This window comes from Paroedura picta, chromosome 10, assembly GCF_049243985.1.
Source record: "Paroedura picta isolate Pp20150507F chromosome 10, Ppicta_v3.0, whole genome shotgun sequence".
NCBI classification, from domain to species: domain Eukaryota; kingdom Metazoa; phylum Chordata; class Lepidosauria; order Squamata; family Gekkonidae; genus Paroedura; species Paroedura picta.
This window is the reverse complement of record NC_135378.1, coordinates 82,577,075-82,599,968: the sequence shown is the minus strand read 5'-3', so window position 1 is coordinate 82,599,968 and position 22,894 is coordinate 82,577,075. Positions and strand designations below refer to the sequence as shown.

The following is a 22,894-nucleotide window of genomic DNA, read 5'->3' as shown; positions in this document are numbered from 1 at the left end:
ACACACTGATCTTCCTGAAAAAGCAGGACATGGGCGGGAGCCCAACTTAAACAAAAGGAATCCCAGCCATGTGCTTGGGATTTTCCCACTGTAACTTCAGTGTGACTATTAGGTGCCCTAGTGAGCACATAGGTGCAGCTCAGCTGCTTAAACAGCTTAACCACAGCCCTTCAAGCCCTGACTTTACCAAATTACCTGCTGAATGCAATTGCAACACAATCACATTCTGCCTCACCTACCTCACAGGGTTGTTGTGAAGATAAAATGGAAGAGAGGGGAATGATGCAAACTGCCTCAGGTCCCATTGGGGTGAAGGGCAGGGTCTAAATGAAAGAAGTCGATAAGGAAAGAAATAAATGCCCAATCCCCTGATCAAAATCAGTGGGAAAACAAATGCATTCCTTATGATTCATGTGTCTTTATTGATTCATATCCCACCTTTCATCTCAATGAAGAGCCAGGGAGGTTGAAATCATTCCCTTCTCTTCTGTTTTATCCTCACAACAATCCTGTGAGGTAGGCTAGGCGGACAGTACATCTCTAACCCAATGTCACCCGGACAGCTTCCATGGCATGGAGAGGGGGGGGGGGAGCTGGGATTTGAACCTGGGTTTCCCAGATGCCGGTTCCACCCTATAACCGCCTCTGAGCTGGCAAACCCTTCAAAGTTTAAAGAGATCTGTCTTAACTTGGTCATCATCTTTCCCCAAACCTCAGGAAGCATAAACGGTTTCCCTAAACGATCCGAGCTGTTATGTTTGCCTGGTCATCATAACAACGGAAGTGGCTGATAGGTCTGTGATCAGACCCACTTGTTTTTCGCCAGCTGGAAGGAAAAGCAAGACTTTCCCAGTGGCAAACCTCGCCCTCCTCTTCTCGGGGATCTACACGGGCTTATGGATGCTCCCCGTCTGCAAGTGGGACCAGCCTCTTCTTGCCGCTGACTAACCGTCGCTGTGATTTCTTTCTTTTTTTTGTTTCCTTTCTGCTTTCCGCTTTCTCCCCGTGCCTTTCCGCACATGCCAAAGGGTACCTAAAGATGTTTGACATCCCACCGGGTGCTCAGTATGTGTCGCTCCAAGAAGACGAGGCTTCCCCTCACATTCTTGGTAAGTGCTTCTCTGCTTATGCTGGACCTTTAGACCTTCTCTGGAAGATCCCTGCTGTCCCGGGAGGGCAATCTTACAGAGCAGTTGTTAGCCTTGCTCAACTCTGACCGCTTAGAAGTGCTGCCCCCAAGCGTCCTGCTCTTTTTTTGAAACCTGTTTTATTTATCGTCTGCCTTTCTCACTGGATCTCAAAGTGGGCTACGTCACGGAAGGGAGCGCAATGGATCCCATGACCAATAAGACTAGATCCAAGCAGGTAGCCGTGTTGGTCTGAAGCAGCACAACAAAACAAAATCAGAGTCCAGGGGCACCTTTAAGACCAACAAAGATTTATTCAAGGCGTGAGCTTTCGAGTGCTTGCACTCGAAAGCTCACGCCTTGAATAAATCGTTGTTGGTCTTAAAGGTGCCACTGGACTCTAAATAAGTCTAGGACAGCAAGAAACCCGAAACAGACCTCAAGGATGAAACAGGATGTGTCAAACAGTGTGATAAATGGGATTGGTTATTTATTTATTTATCATAGGGCATGGGGGTCATACAGCCCGGAGACCCTGCTGAACGTCCCCGATCCATGAGTAAAAAATTGAAATCCAAATGGCGCAAATGTATTAAAGTCCTTTTTTTCTTATTTATTGAAAGTGTTTCTAATTGTCAACTCTCAGTATCCATTAATTTCCAAATATCGGCAACCGAAACGGGGTCCCAGGTAATCTTATCCCGCTTTCTGTATCTTCATCAGGGACTGGCGGTCAATATCTACCACAAGGCAGTGCCATAATTAATGCCGGGATAAGATAAATTGTGCCTCCAGCAACAACAAATCCAATCAGCAACGTACCTGAATAAAGTTTTGCATTTATCACATTTCACATGGAATATGAGCCAATAACACGTATCATTTAGGGCCCTGTACGGTTGCCAATATTTGGAAATGGATGGATACTGAGAGCTGAAAATTAGAAATGCATTCATTAAATAAGAAAAAAAATACTTTCATACATCTGTGCCGTTTGGATTTTGGACTTCTGAACGTCCCCGATCCAGCAGAGATCAGGTTAGGCTGGGCCATCCGGGCCAGGATATGGCGTGACCGGTCCTGAGTATTCACTAATGCTATGCCAAACGTTTGTATCTGCAGAAAGGTGGGGAGGATTGGAGTTAAGGGTCAACAGGGAGGGGAGCAAGCAAAATCATGCAGCAGCAATTAAAGAACGGTGGACTCTTACTCTGGAGAAATGGGGTTGACTCCCCCCCTGCTCCACATTCCGCACTCCTCCCCCTTCATGAGCTCACCTGCTTTGGTGAGGGGCTGCGGCTCAGGGGTGAAGACAGTTTTTCAAGCAGAAGCTCCCAGTACAAGGTTAGAATCATAGAATCATAGAGCTGGAAGGGACCTCCTGGGTCATCTAGTCCAACCCCCTGCACTGTGCAGGACACTCACCACCCTATCGCTCATCCACTGTCACCTGCCACCCCCTTGAACCTTCACAGAATCAGCCTCTCCTTCAGATGGCTATTCAGTCTCTTTTTAAAAATTTCCAAAGATGGAGAACCCACCATCTTCCAAGGAAGCCTGTTCCACTGAGGAACCACTCTAACTGTCAGGAACTTCTTCCGGAGGTTTAGACAGAATTTCTTTTGAATTAATTTCATCCCGTTGGTTCTGGTCTGTCCCTCCGGGGCGAGAGAGAACAACTCTGCTCCATCCTCTCCATGGCAGCCTTTTAAATACCTTTAACTGATCCTGCGTTGAGCAGGGGGTTGGACTAGATGGCCTGTTTGGCCCCTTCCAACTCTATGATTCTATGATTCTAACTACTTGAAGGTTGAGTCTGGAGTAGACCGCAGTGACTTTGATGGACCAAGGGTCTGATTCAGTATAAGGCAGCTTCATGTGTTTATGTGTGCAGGATTTGGGGGGAGAGGGGATGGATCTGCTGGCTCATATGACAAATTGTGGCTCTCCCCCCCCCCCTTTTAGCTGTTAAAAACCAGGCAACGGGCCACTACATTCTGAACAGGAAAGGGGAGGGATCCGACTCCCGTACCTTCATTGACATGGGCATCGAATGGGAGTACCACGTAGAAGACGACATAGAAACTCTCCACACTGATGGCCCTCTGAACGATCCTGTCGTCGTCCTGGTAAGTCTCCTGGCCTTCGCCGTTTGGTGGGATTCTCCTGATCTGTTCTTATTTTCTTACTAGGGGCAAAGCCCGTTGCAGTCAGGAATACAACAGGAATACAACAGGGTGGTTGGGGTGGAAGAATTCTGTGGATGGCCTCTCCCTCCCTCCAGGACCTGGAAAGGCTGGAGGCCTCCAGGAAAGGAACTCACTGTCAGGGGGAGCTCTCATGCAGCAGGGATCTGCAGCCTCCGAGCCTCGGAGGGAAGTGGAAGGAGGAGGGGGTGATCAGGGGTGGGAGACGGAAGGCGATTGGCTGGCTGGTGGATGGACAGGCAAGCTGGTTGGAGGAGGAGGCACTTGGGGGCGGGACAGCCATCCTGAGTGGATGTTAAGTACTGAGTGGCACTTAAGCCATGAGACACACTCCTCCTCCAAGGCCTTACCAGAAATATATTATGTGGAAAAGATGTCCCTCCCTTCCTCCATCTTTTGTCCCACTCTCCTTTGGCAGCTGCTCACTCCCAGGATTCCCATATAAATTAGCCCCCACCTCAAGTTTTTAGGAAGTGACCTTTAACACCATCGTTTTAACTTAAACTTCTACACTAATCATTTTAATCATGTAAAGCAGAGGTAGTCAACCTGTGGTCCTCCAGATGTCCATGGACTACAATTCCCAAACGCTGGCAGGGGCTCATGGGAATTGTACTCCATGGATATCTGGAGGACCACAGGTTGACTACCCCTGATGTAAAGTACATCATGCTGTGTGTTTTATTGTGTTGTTACTCACCCTGAGTCTCTTAGAAAGGGCAGGCTATAAAAATGGAAGTTGTTGTGGTTATCAGTCCGGTCCTGCCCTCTTTGCATCAGGAAGCTGACCCACCTGTTTCTCCATGACGTTCTTCCCCAGATCATCCCTCAGGACAACGACACGCAGTCCAGCCTGACTTACAAATACATCATCCACGAGGACTCGGTGCCCAATGTCAACAGCAACAACGTCCTGCAAGAGGAACTGGACACTTTCGAGTGGGCTTTGAAGACGTGGTCCCCATGCTCCAAGCCTTGCGGAGGAGGCAAGTCAGAACGGAGGGTGGGGGCTGTGCTGGGCAGGGGTTAAAACAAGGCTGGGGGGAATGTAGGTGTGTGTTCAGACCTGCATGGGCATGCACTCACACCCAAAATGTCTGGTGTAAGCCTGAAGTCTTGCTAGACCAGACTTTTTCAACCTTATGGCTGTGGACGAACCCCTGAGCTATATTTCAGGCTTCGAGGAGCTTCGTAACTAGGCTGGAAGAGTGGCCGTGTCCACTGAGGCAGGGTATTTCGGAAAGGCCGGGGAGTCCCTGGTGACCTCTCATGGAGCTCCTGGGTTCCAGGAAGCCCTGGGTGGGAATCTCTGCTCTAGACCAAGCACCAACTGAAGTTATTGTACTTTGGTCACTTTAAGAGTAGACAAGAGTCACTGGAAAAGACAACATTTGAGTCCAGTGGCAACTTTAAGACCAGCAAAGTTTTATTCTAGGTGTGAGCTTTCATGTGCACACACACTTCCTCAGACAATGATATAGGAATCATTAGAGTTTAGCAGGAAATTAGTAAACAGCTAGAATAACAGAGTTATTAGTCATAGAATCACAGACTCATGGAAGGGATCTCTAGGGTCATCTAGTCCAACCCCCTGCACTGTACCAGGACATTCTGCCTACCCACGGTGACCTCAATTCCATGTCAAAGTGATCCCCCCCCCCCCTCCACCAGAAACCTCCAGAATCCAGCCTGGCCGGAATTCACCTATATCCCACAGTGGCGACCATCAATTCCCTGGGGATGCAAGGAAGGGCCACAAGAGACAAACACTGGTACATCCCTTCCTGCCCACCCGCTCACCACCTGCCTAAGTCCTTTGGGGTCAATTGCCATTCCCTAAACCTAAAGGTTTAGGTTTAGGTTGATGAGCCTCTTGTAGCACAGAGTGGTAAGGCAGCCATCTGAAAGCTTTGCCCATGAGGCTGGGAGTTCGATCCCAGCAGCCGGCTCAAGGTTGACTCAGCCTTCCATCCTTCCGAGGTCGGTAAAATGAGTACCCAGCTTGCTGGGGGGTAAACGGTAACGACTGGGGAAGGCACTTGCAAACCACCCTGTATTGAGTCTGCCATGAAAACGCTAGAGGGCGTCACCCCAAGGGTCAGACATGACTCGGTGCCTGCACAGGGGATACCTTTACCTTTAAACCTAAAGGGGAATAAAAATGTGAAGTTTAGTGATTAATGGCAGACACCTTCTCAGTTGTGAACAGAAGTGATTAACCTCCCTTTGAACGGCATGTCTTGTCTTAACCGTGCATTTTGTTCTCCCAGGTTTCCAATACACCAAGTACGGGTGCCGCAGGAAGAGCGACAGCAAAATGGTCCACCGTAGCTTCTGTGAAGCCAGCAAAAAGCCAAAGCCAATCCGAAGGATGTGCAATCTCCAGGAATGCACGCAGCCATTGTAAGCATTTGCAAACGGGTTCCAGGTGCATGGGGTTCCGCAAGGTCAGCTAAGGTCGAATTGGAAGGGATCAAAACTCAACGGGAGCAGGCCCTGGAGAAAGTGCTACAACATTCTAAGGCACCAGTCTGTAAGAGGCGCCATGGAAACCAAATGTCTCAAGCTCCAGCATAAGAACATAAGAGAAGCAATGTTGCATCAGGCCAATGGCCCATCCATTCAGTGTCACACAGTGGGCAAATCTCAGGGGCCACGAGGAGGCCCACCAGCAGGGCCAGAACTCCTGGAGCCCTCCCACTTTTGCCCCCCTCAGGCACCAAGAATAGGGAACATCACTAAGAACATAAGAGAAACCATGTTGGATCAGGCCAAAGGCCCATCCATTCAGTGTCACACAGTGGGCAAATCTCAGGGACCATGATAAGGTCCACCAGAAGGGCTAGAGAAGGCCATGAGAAGGTCCACCAGAAGCCCTCCGTTGTTGCCCCACCACCACCACCAAGAATCCAGAGCATCACTACCTCGGACAGAATCCTAGAATCATAGAGTTGGAAGGGGCCTCAGAGAGAGTGTTCCATCTACCCCTTGTGCCTAATACCCACTGATGAATCTTGGCTGCAGATGTTTATCCAGTCCTCTTTGGAAGCTGACTATGCTTGTGGCCACCACCATGGGGCTGTGAACTCCGCGTGTGAATGACTGGGTGCAGAGGGACTTACTTTTTATGTTTTCTCGACCTGCCGCCCATCTCATCACGCACACTAGACAATTCAAGCAGGAGCCAGCAGTCAGCGTGAGCGATAGATCCGTAAAGTATCCGTATGTAGGACAAATTCTCACATTCAACACCCAGCCAGATCCAGCCCCCGGGGCCATGTTTTCTCGGAACGAAGCCCGCTTGTTTACTACAAAGTTGTCTCTGTAGTTCTGTCGCATTTGTTTCCTCTTTCACTGTAAATGATTAAAAATTCCCTGTTTTCTTTTCCGTTGGCAGACGTTTTCCATCTGGGAAACGCCAGTTCGCGCATCATGAAATATTTGTGTGTTCTTGAGTGGAGTCAATCTTTGGCGCTGGGGTTTCTGACATGAATTAGCGCCGCCTGGAAGTTTCACAGCTGTCCTTTCCCTCTCTCCTCGCCTAGCTGGGCCTCGGAAGAGTGGGAGCACTGCACCAAAACCTGCGGGACCGCCGGTTACCAGATCCGAACCGTCCGTTGCATCCAGCTCCTCCACGACGGAGGGAACCGCTCGGTCCATTTCAAGTACTGTAGCGGGGATCGCCCGGAAAGCCGTAGGCCCTGCAACCGATCCCCGTGCCCTTCCCAATGGAAAACCTGGCCCTGGAGCCCAGTAAGCACCAAATCTTTTATGAAATTGGACGTGTCTTTTCAGGGGGAGTTACCTTGGAGTGATTGGTAGTGGACATTGTTCTCAAGTCCTGGCCGACCTATAATGACCCCAGAGGGCTTCTAAGCCAGGGAGAGCCAGTTTGGTGCAGTGGTTAGGAGTGCGGACTTCTAATCTGGCATGCCGGGTTCGATTCTGCACTCCCCCACATGCAGCCAGCTGGGTGACCTTGGGCTAGCCACGGCACTGATAAAACTGTTCTGACCGGGCAGTGATATCTGGGGTCTCTCAGCCTCACCCACCCCACAGGGTGTCTGTTGTGGGGAGAGGAATGGGAAGGCGACTGTAAGCCGCTTTGAGCCTCCTTCGGGTAGGGAAAAGCGGCATATAAGAACCAACTCTTCTTCTTCTTCTAAGGCAATGGGTGGTCTCCCATCCCATGGGTGGTCTCCAATCCAGATAATAAGCAGTGTTATGTAGAGAACCAGCTTGGCGTGGTGGTTAAGAGTGGCAGCCGCTAATCTGGAGAAATGGCTTTGATTCCCACCACCTTTACACGCAGCCAGCTGAGTGACCTTGGTATGAATCACGCTCCTGTTAGAGCTGTTATTTCAGATCAGTTCTTCCAGAGCTCTCTCCGCCTTACCTACTTCACCGGGTGTCTATTGAGGGGAGAGGAAGGGAAGGTAACTGTAAGCTGCTTTGTGGCTTCTTCAGGCAGTGAAATGTGGGGTATAAAAACAGCTCTCAGAATCATAGAATCCTAGAGTTAGAAGGAACCTCCTGGGTCATCTAGTCCAACCTTTGCACTAGGCAGGACACCCACAACCCTCTTGCTCATCTTCCTTAATCTGGCAGATCGAGCTAGCCCGGGCCATCCAGGCCAGGATACGGAGTGATAGGAGTCCCCTGAAATGTTCTTGTGATTCATGAATCACACCACAGGGGCAAAGTGCAGGGTATGCAATGGGAGGGAGCAATTAGACGAAATTGTTACGTTCTCTTCTGAAACCTGCAGGGTCTTCACAGCTACCCACTTCTCCATTTGACCTAAACCAGGGGTAGTCAAACTGCGGCCCTCCAGATGTCCATGGACTACAATTCCCAGGAGCCCCTGCCAGCAAATGCTGGCAGGGGATCCTGGGAATTGTAGTCCATGGACATCTGGAGGGCCGCAGTTTGACTACCCCTGACCTAAACAGAAGAAGCCCTTTTGTTCAGAAGGTCAGCTCAGCATCTGAGACCACACAGATCCAGGGCTATGAGTGCAGCTTGCTAACTTTGGATCCTCTAGCATGCCTTCTTGCATTCCTCCACAGTGTTCCGTGACCTGCGGTGAAGGAACTGAATCCAGGCAGGTTTTATGCCGCGCCGGTGAGCAGTGTGATGGAGAAAAGCCGGAATCGGTACGGGTTTGCAAGCTTGCTCCCTGTAGCGGTAAGTTGAAACTTCAGTCCCCCTTCCAGTAAGTCAGAGTCGATTCCTGGCATCTCCAGTTAAGCACTCTGGCAGTAGATGTTGTGGAAGGTCTCCAGTTGAGCCCCTGAGCAGACCATAACAACTTCAACACCTTTCAGTGTTCCGCAGGGCCTGCAAAACCAAGTTCTTCCGCCAGGTCTATGGTTGAGGCTGGGGCAGTGGGGGGGGGGGAGATCCATGCCCCCCCACCCCCGGTGTCTAGCTACAACTTTGGGGTATCTTGTCTCTCCTGCCTCCTTCCTCTGGAGGTAGTAGTAGGAATTGGGGATAAGGGGGGAGGGGGTTCCGCCATGTTGTCGGTATTTCTTGCCCATTTTAATGGGTTTTTAATGGGAGTTTTAACTGGACATCTGTAACTCACCATGAGCCTGCTTGGGAGTGGCGGGTAACAACTTTAATAATAATCATAATCATAATAATAGGCCAATGATCTGATTAGTACAACCAAATGAGGGTGCTTGTGGCTCAGTGGTAGAAACCCTGGGGTTTCTTGACGGACCTGGGAGGGTTTCCTAAATTGGTGGTAGTTAGTTAATTGTTTTTTTTAATTTGTTAAACATTTATTGGGTGATATTGCCCTATACCAGGGGTAGTCAAACTGCATCCCTCCAGACGTCCATGGACTACAATTCCCACGAGCCCCTGCCAGCATTCGCTGGCAAGGGCTCGTGGGAATTGTAGTTCATGGACATCTGGAGGGCCGCAGTTTGACTACCCCTGCCCTATACAGTCATGTTGACCTGCCCCATGCTCCCAAAATGTCCAGTGATGGGCCTGGAGGCGGTGGGAAGGGGAGGGGCCCCAGGTGAGCATGTCCACAGCTATAATCTGCACAGCTGTAATGGGAACCTGTAGCATCAAGAGGAGTCTTGCTCCCCTCCCCCCGCCCCAGAGGAAAGCTCCTCTCATTAGGGGGTCAGATCTGCCAGGTCCAACTCATTACCCGATTTGCTTTTGAACTGCTTCCATGAGCCCACACGGTCACCTGCAAATTCATGAGACACAAAGGGTTTTGCAACTTTCTGGACACATGAGGGCAGTAAAGGGCCAGCAATGCAAATAAACCCACCGCAATATTCCCCTTTTGGGAAACCGTGTTTTCTGATCGGATGATCCCCTCTGTGAAAAGAGTGCTGTTGACCAAAATGACTCCATCCGGCTCATGTCCCTGCTCGGTTTGGCAGAACAGAAGATAGTGGTTTTCAGCACCCCTTAAAGCAGGGGTTCTCAGCCTTCCTAATGCCGCGACCCTTTAATACAGTTCCTCACGTTGCGGGGACCCCCAACGTCAGTTCAGCTCTGCCTCTTGTCCCACCATGCCCATCTTGCTCTTTTCCGCTGCTGCAGACAAACGAACACTCTATCTCGATCTACCCCGCAAGGCTGTTGTGCGGATGGCGCCCCCCCCCCCCCAGCCAAGCTGCTTGCTCTGCCACGACCCCTCTGAAAGGGTTGTTCGCCCCTCAGGTTGAGAACCACCGCATTAAAGGCTTCCCTACGAAGGCATCAGACTCCACTGGGGCCGCTGTGTTATTCTGTTGCAACCACACCCTAAAGAAGTCCTGTGCTTCCGGCAAAGATGAACAAATTTATTGCAGCTTACGTTTTGGTTACTAGAATGCATCCATCACTAAGGCGTCCTAAGTCCTCTTGGTCTCCCACAGCCCCAGCACCTGAGCCCTGTGGAGGATGAGATCCTGCAAGGGTTTACCCCACTGGGTCTTCCCTTTGCTTTTCTGAGTGGGTCAGAGAACCATGGCCCACTTCCAATTTAGAGAAGATTGATTAAGAGAACAAGGTTTAATAAGCAGATCTTTAGCACAGCACAGAGTGAAGCAAAAGAGACCAACAGAAACTGGGTGAAACGCAGTCCTTCTGTCCCTCTGCTAAATGTACCCAGTATTTAGGAGGCAGCTGAAGGCAACCTTGTTAATTGACCTCATTTGATAAGTTTAATTCTCAGCATTTCCAGTTAAAACAATCAAGTGGCTGGTGACGGACAAGATCTACACCTAAGACCCCAGACAGTTTTGGCAGTTTAAATTTGGAAGAAAAAAGAACAAATGGCGCAAAAGGGAAAAAAAGAACTTTCATGGTTGAATAATTGCTACACGCTGAGCATTCTGTTTTGTCAGGGGGGGGGATGTACTTTTAAATTCTGTTTCAAGTGTCACAGGGAAAGGAAGTGAAAAGGAATCCAGAAGTACATTTCTGTTAGGACTGTTCTCACATTGCAGTTCTGTCAAAGCTCTCTCAGACCCACCTCCCTCACAGGGTGTCTGTTGTGGGGAGAGGAAAGGGAAGGTGATTGTAAGCCACTTGGAGACTCCTTCGGTTAGAGAAAAGCGGCATCTAAGAACCAACTCTTCTTCTTCTTCTTCAGTAATCTCAGGGCTCTCTCAGCCTCACCTCCCTCACAGGGTGTCTGTTGTGGGGAGAAAAAAGGGAAGACAACTGTAAGCGCTTTGAGACTCCTTTGGGTAGAGAAAAGTGGCACATAACCAACTCTTCTTCTTCTTCAGTAATCTCAGGGCTCCCTCAGCCTCCCCTCCCTCACAGGGTGTCAGTTTTGGGGAGAGGAAGGGAAGGCGACTGTAAGCCGCTTTGAGACTCCTTTGGGTAGAGAAAAGCGGCATATAAGAACCAGCTCTTCTTCTTCTTCAGTAATCTCAGGGCTCTCTCAGCCTCCCCTCCCTCACAGGGGGTCTGTTGTGGGGAGAGGAAGGGAAGGTATTTGTAAGACACTTTGAGACTCCTTCGGGTAGTGAAAAGTGTGGTATAAAAACTAGCTCTTCTTCTTGGTGCAGCCCCCATTAATTTTCATAGTTTTAATCTGAGATTGTTATCCATTTCTTTTTTAAAATGTACGTGATGTATTTTTATGTTTTTGTCTGCGTTTACACAACAAGCCATCTTGAAGCAAGTGTTTTAATTGAAATCCATTGCTGGTGGGATAAGTGATCCCATTGGAGCCTTTTTTGGAAATCAGACAAGCCGTTCTGGGTTTCCAAGGGAGCGACTCAACACGAATGCTGATGTGGCCGCAGCACACCCCAAGGGATGAGGGTGTCTCAGCCAACTTGGCAATCGGTTTCCGAGCTCGACAGCTGCTGATGGTTGTAAATTGTTCTCTCCCCCCCCCCCTCAAAAGCCCGGTCTTCGATTTTTTAAATTGTGTCTGTGATCTGGCTTCAGCAGGTGTACAGCCCGGCCTCCCTAGAGGCAGCTTCGGGGTGCTTCAAGTTTTTAAAGCCTTCTGGTTGAGCCGGACAAGATTGGCTGAGAGCCTTTCCCCGGAGGCAAGTTAGAGAGCAGATTCTTCCAAAGAAACACAGACTCTCCTTTAGTCCCCATACGTGCAACTGAAGTGCCCCAGACACTAGACCTCACTAGACCTCGCACGACCCTGTTCACAGCATCATAGACACATAAAGTTGGAAGTGGCCATACTGAACATCTGGTTCAACTCCCTGCTTAAAATTGTAGAGATGTAAGGGGCCATGTGGTCCCTGCTCAATGCAGGATCAGCCTCAAGCATCCAGGAGAAGTCTCTGTCCAGCAGCTGCTTGAAGACTGCCAGTGAGGGGGAGTTCCCCACCTCCTCAGGCAGCCCCTTCCACTGCTGAACTGGACTCATAGAATCCTAGAGTGGGAAGGGGCCATGCAGGCCATCTAGTCCCAACCCCCTGCTCAATGCAAGATCAGCCTAAAGCAACCAGGGTAAGTATCTGTCCATCCGCTGCTTGAAGACAGCCAGTGAGGGGGAGCTCCCCACCTCCCTAGGCAGCCTTTTCCACGGATGAACTACTCAGATGTGAAAATAATTTTCCTGTTACCTAGCCAGTGTCGTTCCACACATAGTTTAAAGCCAGCACTGGGATTCTCTCCTCTGCTGCCCACATGAACTGCTCCCTGCCCTCCTCCAGGTGACAACCTTTCAGATACTTCAAGAGAGCCATCCTGTCCCCTCTCAGCCTGCTCTTCTCCAGGCTGAACAGCCCAACATCCCAAGCTCCTAGGGCTTGGTCCCCACACCCCTGATCATCTCTGTCACTGTCCTTTGCGGGATGAGGCCCTGAGTATCATTCATTGAGCTGATGCTTGAGCTGCCCACCTCCCTAGGCAGCTGATTCCCCTACTGAACGACTCTTAGGCAGTGGGATAACCGTGGCATTTGGGGTCTGAAACGCTGAAGATTCGTGTCTTAAACCATCTCAGCTGAAGAAACTTTAGCCCAATCCTTAGCAGAGTCCTGAGGCCGTGAAAGTCAATGGGCTAAGTAGCGTGTAACTGTGTTTAAGTGGTGACGGGAAATGTTATCACGCCACAGCTGACTTAATGGCAGCCCCATAGGGTTTTCAAGGTCATTTGGAGGTGGTTTCCTGTTACCCGCCTCTGCATCCTTGGAGACCTCCCATCCAAATATTAGCCTCGTCCTACCCTGCTGAGATTCTGAGTTTTGATGATATTGGGCTAGCCTGGGATATCCAGATCAGTGTTTAGCATTACATTATAAATGTGCCTTTAGAGCAGGAGTGGCCCAACTGTGGCCCTGCTGGCAGGGGCTCATGGGAATTGTAGTCCATGGACCATCAGAGAGCCACAGTTTGACTACCCCTCCTTTAGAGCTTAGCTCTTCTGGCACGTAACTGACCCATGAGGAACTAGGTAAAGGTAAAGGTATCCCCTGTGCAAGCACCGAGTCATGTCTGACCCTTGGGGTGACGCCCTCCAGCGTTTTCATGGCAGACTCAATACAGGGTGGTTTGCCAGTGCCTTCCCCAGTCATTACCGTTCACCCCCCAGCAAGCTGGGTCCTCATTTTACCGACCTCGGAAGGATGGAAGGCTGAGTCGACCTTGAGCCGGCTGCTGGGATCGAACTCCCAGCCTCATGGGCAGAGCTTTCAGACGGCTGCCTTACCACTCTGCGCCACAAGAGGCTTCTTGAGGAACTAGGCTTCTTTAACTAACAGTGTGTCTTGTTTTGTAGATGAACCCTGCCAGGGGGACAAGTCGATTTTCTGCCAGATGGAGGTGCTGGCCCGTTACTGTTCGATCCCAGGCTACAAAAAGCTCTGCTGCGAATCCTGCAGCAAACACAGCACTGCCCTTCCGGTCCCTTTCCTCAGCGAAGCCGCGGAGACCGAAGAAGACATGATGGCCGACCCCGGGGACGTTCCCAGAACGTGGGCCGCTCCCACTTCTTTAGTCCCTCCTCGCTCCGAGTCTGCGTTAGCGAGGAAAGTCCCCTTGAGCTGGATCTCCCCTGCAGAAGAAGAAGAAGAAGAAGAAGTGCGTGCGCTCGTTCCTCCGTCCCGCAGCAGGGTCCCAGCGGCTGACCAGCCCGAGAGGAGAGCTCGTGGCCAAGCGAGGAATAATACCTCCGGGCTCCTCGCCGTGCCACATCAGCCTCCCACCAAGAGCGAGCCTCTTGCGAACCAAAGTTCCTCAACCTTGCTAGAGACAGACCCTGCCGTCACGTCGAGCAGCCGTTTGAAGGCAGCTGCTCCGCCGAACAGAAACACCAGGAAAACGGGAAAGCAGGCTGGTCGGCGGCAGGTTCTGAGGCCTCCCACCGTGGAGAGATGAGACAGAGAGCAAATTTTTAAAGGAGAGGAAGGAAGCAGAGACTTTGTTTTTGTTCTTTTGTCCCGGGTACCCAGGGTACAGGCGAGCTTTTCGAATGCAAGTTGTAGACTGACTGCTTTAAAAAAAAAAAGGGAAAGTGCTGGATTCACTTTCCAGTGGCTTCCATCCTTCCCTCCTTCCTCCTCCTCCTCCTCTCCCAGTATCTGGTTAACCCTTCAGTGCTTTGAAATAAAGCACCAAAGAAAGGTTATATGAATCAAGTAGCTGAATGGGTTTGGCTATGTTTCCGGTGCTCAGAAATCTACACTGCACATTGGCTGCTTTTTAATTATTATTATTAATATTATTAATTTAAAAAGAAAGAGGTTTAATTTGGGATGGAAGCAGGGAGGGAAGCTGCCAGAGGTACCAAAGTTTACAGTTCGTGGGGATTTTTTTTTTTTTTACTGCGGAACAAGAAGAGTCCGTCGGAATTGTATTGATAATTTATCTCTATAAACCAGTGGTATGTTGTATGGTCAGATTTGCAGCTTCCATGTACATAGTGTATATTATTGAAACAAACAAAAACATCACAGTGTTATTTTTCAGAGATTTGCATCGCTCCATTGTCTGTTTACGGATTGGACATTTCTGGATCATGGTTTGGTGCCTGCTGTTCAGTTCTGCCTTGTTTACATTCCGTCTGGCTGGGATCCAAAGAGCACCATGCACGCTTTTCCCCAGCATCTGTGGATAAAAGTATAGAAACACAGGGCTGGAAGGGAACTCAAGGGTCATCTCATCCAACCACCATCACATTGCAGGAAATTCACTACTCCCAGTGCCCAGAGGAAGGCAAAAAAGGCATGGGATCCCTCGATCAGTGTGGCCGGGGGGGGGGGGGCGGGGATTCCTTCCTGACCCCAAAGTTGTGATTAGCATTACCTTGAGCATAGAAGAAGGGGTCACAGAAGCCGAGCACTCGTTCACCATGTGCACTGCATGAAAATTCAGCTCTTTTTAGATTTGGACCGAATCGATTCGAGTAAAATCCGAACCCACCGAATCACCCTTCAGATTTGACCGAATCAGAATCACCCAAATCAATTAGGCACCATTATAACCCACAGAGCCATTTAAGTGAATGGGACTGTTTGCCTTTTTGTCTATTCTGCTGTCTTGGGGGTGGAGGTTTTAGGAAGAGGTGTCACATTTGCAGCATAGCTGAAGATGCCTCAAAAGAACCTTCAATTTTCTAAAAGATTGGATTAGGGGTCCAATTCTACAGGCACCCAAGCTCCATTATTTCCTATAACGGGGAAAAAAGATTCATTGCTCTTGTCTTTTTTTCCCCCTCAATGTGGTTGTCAGATGACCATCTTGGCTCTGCTTAAAAGCTTCCAAATACAGAGAGCCCACCACCTCCCAAGACAGCCCAATCCACGAAGGAACCGCTCTGTCAGGGGGTTCTTCCAGATATTTAACCAAAATTTAGCCAATTTAATTTCATTTCAACCTGTTGGTTCTGGTGCAAGATCTTCTGTGGCAACCAATGTGCATCTGTGCACTTGTTAGGAGCCACCAGGTGGTCTCTTCCAACAGACGTCTTTTGTGTTCCATCAGAGATTCCCCCCACACACGTACTTTATGAAGGGTGGAGGTTCGAGAGGAGAGAATCCCAACGCAGCAGGTGGAAGTTTTGCTCTTGGCTCTTTGAGTCCCAGTGACTGGCATTTTGGAAAAAAATAAAAGAGAACCTCACGTTCGGATGTTGTTTAGGAGGGCATTTGATCTCAGCCGCACCATAGAGCTTCGGGAATGAGGCAGTTGTGAGGTGCATGTGTTGTGATGTGGTTTGTGCCGTTTATGGCAAAGTATTTGTGGAGGAATGCAAACGGACTCCTTGTGCCTCTTTGGTGACCGTCTGAGTTATCACCCAGGCCTGCAGATTATGAGGTTTGGTGAAGGTCTAGACCAGCAGTGCCTTCTTCCATTGACTGCATCATGCTTGCAATACGAATTCCAGCGCCAGTATCTGCCTTGTAGTGAGAACTGGCTCCAGTGCTGGCATCCTCCCGCCTGCCACCCCCGTTCTGCACTGTACCTTTCTTTCCAAACAAGTGAGTTCCACCACAGCATCCTGCTGCAGTGCCCACAGCACCCCCGGGGTCAACAGAACCGAGCTCACTTACAAAATGAGGAAGTGGACCATCGCCCCTTTAATATCCAAACTTGACCTGTTCCCATCACGACCCAAAAGGGATTGGACCCGTGGAAGAGTACCAAGAACTTCTCCTGCACAAAACCCATTGGAAGAAGGTCATTGTTCAATGGTGGAGGAAACACTTTGTCTGTAGAACAGGGGTGGCCAAAACGTGGCTCTTTGGATGTCCATGGGCTACATGGTAGCCGAGGCTCATGGGAATTGTAGTCCATGGGCATCTGGAGAGCCATGGTTGGCCACCTCTGCTGTAGAAGGTTCTAAGTGGAATCCTTGTTTTCCCAGGTAAGGAACTCAGATAGTGAGGAGGACTATGCTTCACCTGAGATCCTGAAGTTGTAGTTGTCATCTATAGCCAGAGTTTATGAGAGCTGAACCAACAATTTGACTCAATCAAAGGCAGTTATATGTTTATTCCTGGGATTTAGTTATTCAAAAGAAGGGTAGTGATAGAGCACATAATGTCCGAGGTTCAGTCCCTGCTGTCTCCAGAAAAGAGATCTTAAGAGAAAACCCATGCAGAATGTCCTGCATTGGGCAGGTAGTTGTGAATTTCCTGCATTCTGCAGGGGGTTAGACTAGATGACCCTGGAGGTCCCACCCAACTTTATGATTCTAAGCAGAGGGGACTTGGACTGAATGCATATTGATGTGACTCTGTGTAACAGGGGTCTACAATCTTTATGAACCAATGGGCGCAGTCACAAAATGGCTGCCACAGGAGGCAAGGCCTACCACAAAGTATCAGGGAGCGAGGTTATAGATAGCCCTAAGAGTAACTCTTCAACATTTCAGGCTGTCTGTTCAACATTTCAGGCTGTCTGTTCCAAGTCCCATTCATGGAAGAGGGAGCAGGATAGAAATTTGATAAATATAACTTTTAATCTGCACAGCCAATCAGAAATCCTTCCGGCCAACAGGCCCCACCTGGCCCCACCCACCTGCCAGGAAGGTGGACACCAGGAAAAGGGATGGTGGGTGCTGCAGCGTTCGTGGGCACCACGTTGTGGACCCCTGCTGCGTAGGTTCACATAAACCATTGTATTTGTGGGACAGTGTGCTCAATTCCTTTCCATGGTGCTTGTGCATGAGAAGCTTCCGGAGCCAACAGTGAAAAGTGCTGCAATGTTCCTAAGAAGAAGGCATTTCATTTTTGCTTTTCGGAATGGCCTATTTGTCATTCAGGACACCAAGGAGCATCTCCACACTAGAGCAGACCTAACTGATCAGTAGATCAGTTTTAGGATGCTTAGGGCTGATCCTGCGTTGAGCAGGGGGTTGGTCTAGATGGCCTGTGTGGCCCCTTCCAACTCTATGATTCTATGGCCTGTATGGCCCCCTCCAACTCTATGATTCTATGATTCTAGATGGGGCAATGGCTGGAAGTGAGCTCTGGTTTCAAGGCAAGTGTGGAATGTGGCTCCCCACTGCGCAGCTTGATGACTCCACAACCACATGCATCTGACTGCAATAAACCGTTCCCGTTTAGGGGGAGATCTCCGTCCATCTCCTTCAACACGTCTACTGGGTAGGCTCTCTCTGTCTGTCTGTCTCTCTCTCACCAGGGGTTTTGCTGTAAAGTACTTGTATATAGGAATGAAAAGTAAAGCTATTTATTAAAAGATTGTTACTGTTTTTTGCTTTGCCGTGCTGGTGATTTCATGGGCCGGGTATTTACACAAAAAACCGTGGCTCTGTACTCTCACTATGACAGCAGAGCAGGGGCTCATGGGAATTGTAGTCCATGGACATCTGGAGAGCCATGGTTTGGCTAGAATGGGGGTCGAGTGAAACATCTAAGGAAGCAGGAGCTACCTGTCTCCATCCCATTTGGGATAACAATATACAAAGAGCCCTGTTGGGTCAAACCAATGGTCCATCTAGTCCAGCCTCCTGTCTCACACAGGGGCCAGCCAGTTCCTCTGGACGACCAACAGCAGAACATAGAGGCTGAGACCTTCATAAGAACATCAGAAGGGCCCTGCGGGATCAGACCAGGGGTCCACCTAGTCCAGCCTCCTGTCTCACACTGGGGCCAACCAGTTCCTCTGGAGGGTCAACAACAGGGTAGAGAGGCCGAGGCCTTCATAAGAATATCAGAAGAGCCCTGCTGGGTCAGACCAGTGGTCCACCTAGAACAGTCTCCTGTCTGTCACCGTAACCCACCAGTTACTCTGGAGAACCATCAACAGGGCATAAAGGCCAAGGCCTTCGTAAGAACATCAGAAGAACCCAACTAGGCCAGACCTGTGGCCCTTCTAGTCCACCTCCTGTCTCATACTGGGGCCAACTAGTTCCTCTGCAGAGCCAACAACAGGACATGTAGAGCTGAGGCCTTCCTTTGATGTTGCTTCTGCCAGGTGCCTCTGCCTCCCCCCCCCCTTTTCCAAGTGATCAGATCCCAAGGAGAAAATGGCATCTTGGAAGACATGCCCCACCAAAGTCCTTCCCCAAGCCCTGCTTTCCTTTGGGATCCACCCCCAAAATCCCCAAGCATTTCCCATCCTTTAGTTAGCAATCCTGAACAAGGCACAAGTCGTCTCAGGATCACAGAGTTCACAGTCTCTCAGATAGGGCCATGTAAAGTCGTAAGAATCAAATGGGAATTGTATGCTGGTAGGGGCTTATGGGAATTGTAGTCCACAGACATTTGGAGAGCCACAGTTTGGCCGTCCCTGCACTATTCTATTATGACCTGCTATGCCACCTTCCCCCTGGCTTTCCCCCTTGCCCTTCCAGCGAACTGGAAATCTTCTGCTTTAGAATGCTCTGGGCTGATCCTGCATTGTGCAGGGGGTTGGACTAGATGGCCGGTATGGCCCCTTCCAACTCTATGGTTCTATGATTGGCAGTCTTCAAGCAAAGGTTGGAGACACACTTTTCTTGGATGCTTTAGGATGCTTTGGGCTGATCCTGCGTTGAGCAGGGGGTTGGACTAGATGGCCTGTATGGCCCCTTCCAACTCTATGATTCTGTGATTCTATGAATGTCATATCCAGACATTCTAGGAGTGGGATGCAGTTTTGAATGCAAAGGCATCTCTGTTTGCCTTGTAAAGCATGCCTGCACGCTTCTAATTGCGTCGCAAGGTTAACGAGAATGCATTTTGCCCATCGCAGCTGCCCGCACATTGCACACGGCTGGATCTGGGTCGCAGCCAAGTCGCATAAATACCTATAAATATCTATATCTTTCCGGGGTACCCGGAGGCACATTGCAAGTCATGTCTGATGGAGCTCAGCTGAGGCAAACGCTACTCAAACATGCTTACCATTAAATAAACATTAGTCAGACAGTTCCTCAAGTCTACCCAAATAAGCCTCTCAGGAAACTGCTGTGGTTGCCCGGCTGCACGGCCGTCTTGTGGTCTTGGAAGCGTTTGCTTTGCGGATCTTTCATTTTGATTTATTCACTCAAATGCTGGCTGGGCAGCCAAAGGAAAATCGGCCCATTTATCTTATTTGTTTCAGGGTTTCTGTTCGGCTTTTCTCCCCGCTGGGGAATCGAAGCATAGGAACATAGAAAAGCAAAACTAGAATTTGCACCTGGCTTTTTCAATCTTTTGGCTGTGGAGGAACCCCTGAAAGTTGTTTATGGCTTCCAGGAACCCCAGAAGTGGGGACAGGCCCCTTCGGAGAAGTGGGCACTTACAGAAGTAAGATGTGGGATTCTGCCAAGCACTCGATTGATTGCTTTAGGATGCTTAGGGCTGACCCTGCGTTGAGCAGGGGGTTGGACTAGATGGCCTGTATGGCCCCTTCCAACTCTATGATTCTATGATTCTTCTATGATTCTTTTTCACTCCCATTGTGGAGAAAGAGGCTAGGCCCGTAGAGCAGCGGTCCCCAACCCCCAGTCCGGGGACCGGGACCGGTCCAGAGATCAGATGTTACCGGGCCGTGGCTCCTCCTCGTCCTCCTCCCCAGCTTCTGCCTTGGGGGCTGCCCTGCCACTCTGCCGCCGGCTCACCTTTGGTGCTCTCCAGCGGCCACCATGGCTGGGGCTCCCCCTCGGCGTGGCACTGCGCAGCTGCTGCTGGCAGCACCCCCCAATGGGCGGCAGGAATTCAGGAGCACCGGCGGGAAAGCAAGTGGAGCAGGGGCTCAGGCGGCGGTGACGTCCTTCGGCAAAAGACTACCCTCCCCCCCCCCCGCCCTCAGGAAAATTATCAAGCGTTGACCGGTCCCCAGTGTTAAAAAGGTTGGGGACCACTGCTGTAGAGCATCTTAGTTGGAAGTTGCTGATTTAGACAGACAACATATACTCTGCATCTCCAATGCCCAGGGGTGGCCCTGGATTCTCTACACAGCTGCCTGAAGGGCCAGAGAATGCAAGCCGGGGTAAGGGCCAAGATCCCGTTGGCTCCTTCCAGAAGGTTCATGCCTCTGGCCAAACCCCCCAGGCTTATATACACACAACTGAAAACCGGTTCAGGAGGCAAATCTCATCCAGCCCCCTGACCCATTGTCAGATTTCTCTACTGCTGGTTGTGTACCAGTGAAAGATTGATGGTGTTATCCTTGTAGGTGGGGAGAGGCATGGATGGTGCTTGGGTGAGTAGCCGTGCAATATAAAGGTAAAGGTAAAGGTATCCCCTGTGCAAGCACCGGGTCATGTCTGACCCTTGGGGTGACACCCTCTAGCGTTTTCATGGCAGACTCAATACGGGGTGGTTTGCCAGTGCCTTCCCCAGTCATTACCGTTTACCCCCCAGCAAGCTGGGCACTCATTTTACCAACCTCGGAAGGATGGAAGGCTGAGTCAACCTTGAGCCGGCTGCTGGGATCGAACTCCCAGCCTCATGGGCAAAGCTTTCAGACGGCTGCCTTACCACTCTGCGCCACAAGAGGCCGTGCAATATACAGTGTTGTAAAGTGCTTGTAGTGTTCAAATCCCCACTCCACTATAGATTCTTGGGCCAGTCACACACCCTCAGCCTCATCTACCTCACAGGGTTGTTGTGAATATCAAATGGAGGAGAGAACAACGGGAGCACCTATGGGCCCCCATTGGGGAGAAAGGCTGGGTGTAAATAAAGAAAATACATTATAAAAACCCTAAGCAGAGTTATGCCCTTCTAAGCTCAGTCAGTTTTTACAACTGCAGCTTTTTAAAAAATCTCATAAAATCTATACTCATTAATTAAGAAAAGCTTTCGTGGCTTACAGGAGAGTGCCAGGTCTTTCAGGAAAGGGATTCAATGAGGTTGAAAATAATACCTGCTGTTTTTAATTAACTGCATCCATTGGCAAAGCATTCATGAATGCAACTGAATTCAAGATGACTGTCTCTGGTCTCCCTGAGCGTTTGCTTTCGCATGTGAATCCATGTCCGGGAACTTCACCCCTCCCCTAATTAAAAAATTTCCCCCTTCACACATTCTTTGATCCAAGAAGGATTTCCAAAGTACCTTTTGACAGAAACATAAAAATGAGAATTGGAAATCCATACCCATTAAATGCAACAGGAGCATCACACGAAGTCAGCTATAAAAATCTAAAGGTACGGGGTCTAAAATGGTCTATGAAAGAAGGGAGGAAACTCAGATCTATAGAAATGTAGGACAAGAACGCATTCTTTATGGGTGCTGCGGTTTTGGATGGAGGGGGTATATTCACGAAAGGGTTTTGCTGCTGGGCATGATTGGGGGGACTGCTTCACTAGCTCACTCAGTCAGGGCCAGGGGGGCTTCGCTTTTCCCTCGGTTCCTCTGTGTTGCGATTCATTTTCTCAGTTCAAAAGAAATTCCGTCTAAACCTCCGGAAGAAGTTCCTGACAGTTAGAGCAGTTCCTCAGTGGAACAGGCTTCCTCGGGAGGTGGTGGGTTCTCCATCTTTGGAGATTTTTAAGCAGAGGCTAAATAGCCTTCTGACGGAGAGGCTGATTCTATGAAGGTTCAAGGGGGTGGCAGGTGACAGTGGATGAGCGATAGGGTTGTGAGTGTCCTGCATAGTCAGGGGGTTGGACTAGATGACCCAGGAGGTCCCTTCCAATTCTATTATTCTATGATTCTATTATTCTTTCTTTGTTTCCTTCTTTGCTGCAAAAGGTGGAAAAATCAGGATTGAATTCCTCTGTCACATACTATTTCTGCTTAGTGGGATTTTCCTGCTGTCTGCTTCTTTGGCGGTTCCCCTTCTTCCTTTCTTTTCATTTTATTCCATCACCCCCCGCCACACTTCTGGTTGCAGTAAGACGTGGGATGGCTCTTTGGATATATTTGTTTTTCAGGCTGCTTCAGGGACAAGGAGAAAGACCTACCAAAGGTGGTAGGCAGGTAGAGGAGCCTTAATTGGAGACGTTCTGTGGCTTTGGAGTCTCTTAGGACCCTACAGGGAGACCCTCTCATATCTCAAACTTCCCAAGCCAGTTGGGTTCGGTACAGCAACTGAGTTCAGGTTTGAGTTTGGGACACCTCTCGAACCCAAACTGGGTTTTCCTGGTTTGAGCCCATCCCCAATTATCACTCCTCATCTGCCAGTTGATGACCCTTTCTTGTGAATTAGGGCAGCCAATAACTAGCCCTGCCTTAAAATG

General features: G+C 49.7%; 1 protein-coding gene across 1 annotated transcript in view; it reads left to right on the top strand.

The window, feature by feature from the left end:
• ADAMTS3 (ADAM metallopeptidase with thrombospondin type 1 motif 3) overlaps positions 1-17,992 on the top strand; it is an 86,773-nt gene extending 68,781 nt beyond the window's left edge. The window contains exons 16-22 of the mRNA XM_077301170.1: positions 1,029-1,109; positions 3,093-3,256; positions 4,155-4,320; positions 5,605-5,737; positions 6,880-7,087; positions 8,404-8,521; positions 13,556-17,992. Coding sequence (XP_077157285.1) covers positions 1,029-1,109; positions 3,093-3,256; positions 4,155-4,320; positions 5,605-5,737; positions 6,880-7,087; positions 8,404-8,521; positions 13,556-14,154 — 1,469 coding nt within the window. The 3' untranslated portion in view covers positions 14,155-17,992. The remainder of the gene's footprint in view (positions 1-1,028; positions 1,110-3,092; positions 3,257-4,154; positions 4,321-5,604; positions 5,738-6,879; positions 7,088-8,403; positions 8,522-13,555) is intronic.
• The last annotated feature ends 4,902 nt before the right edge of the window (positions 17,993-22,894 follow it).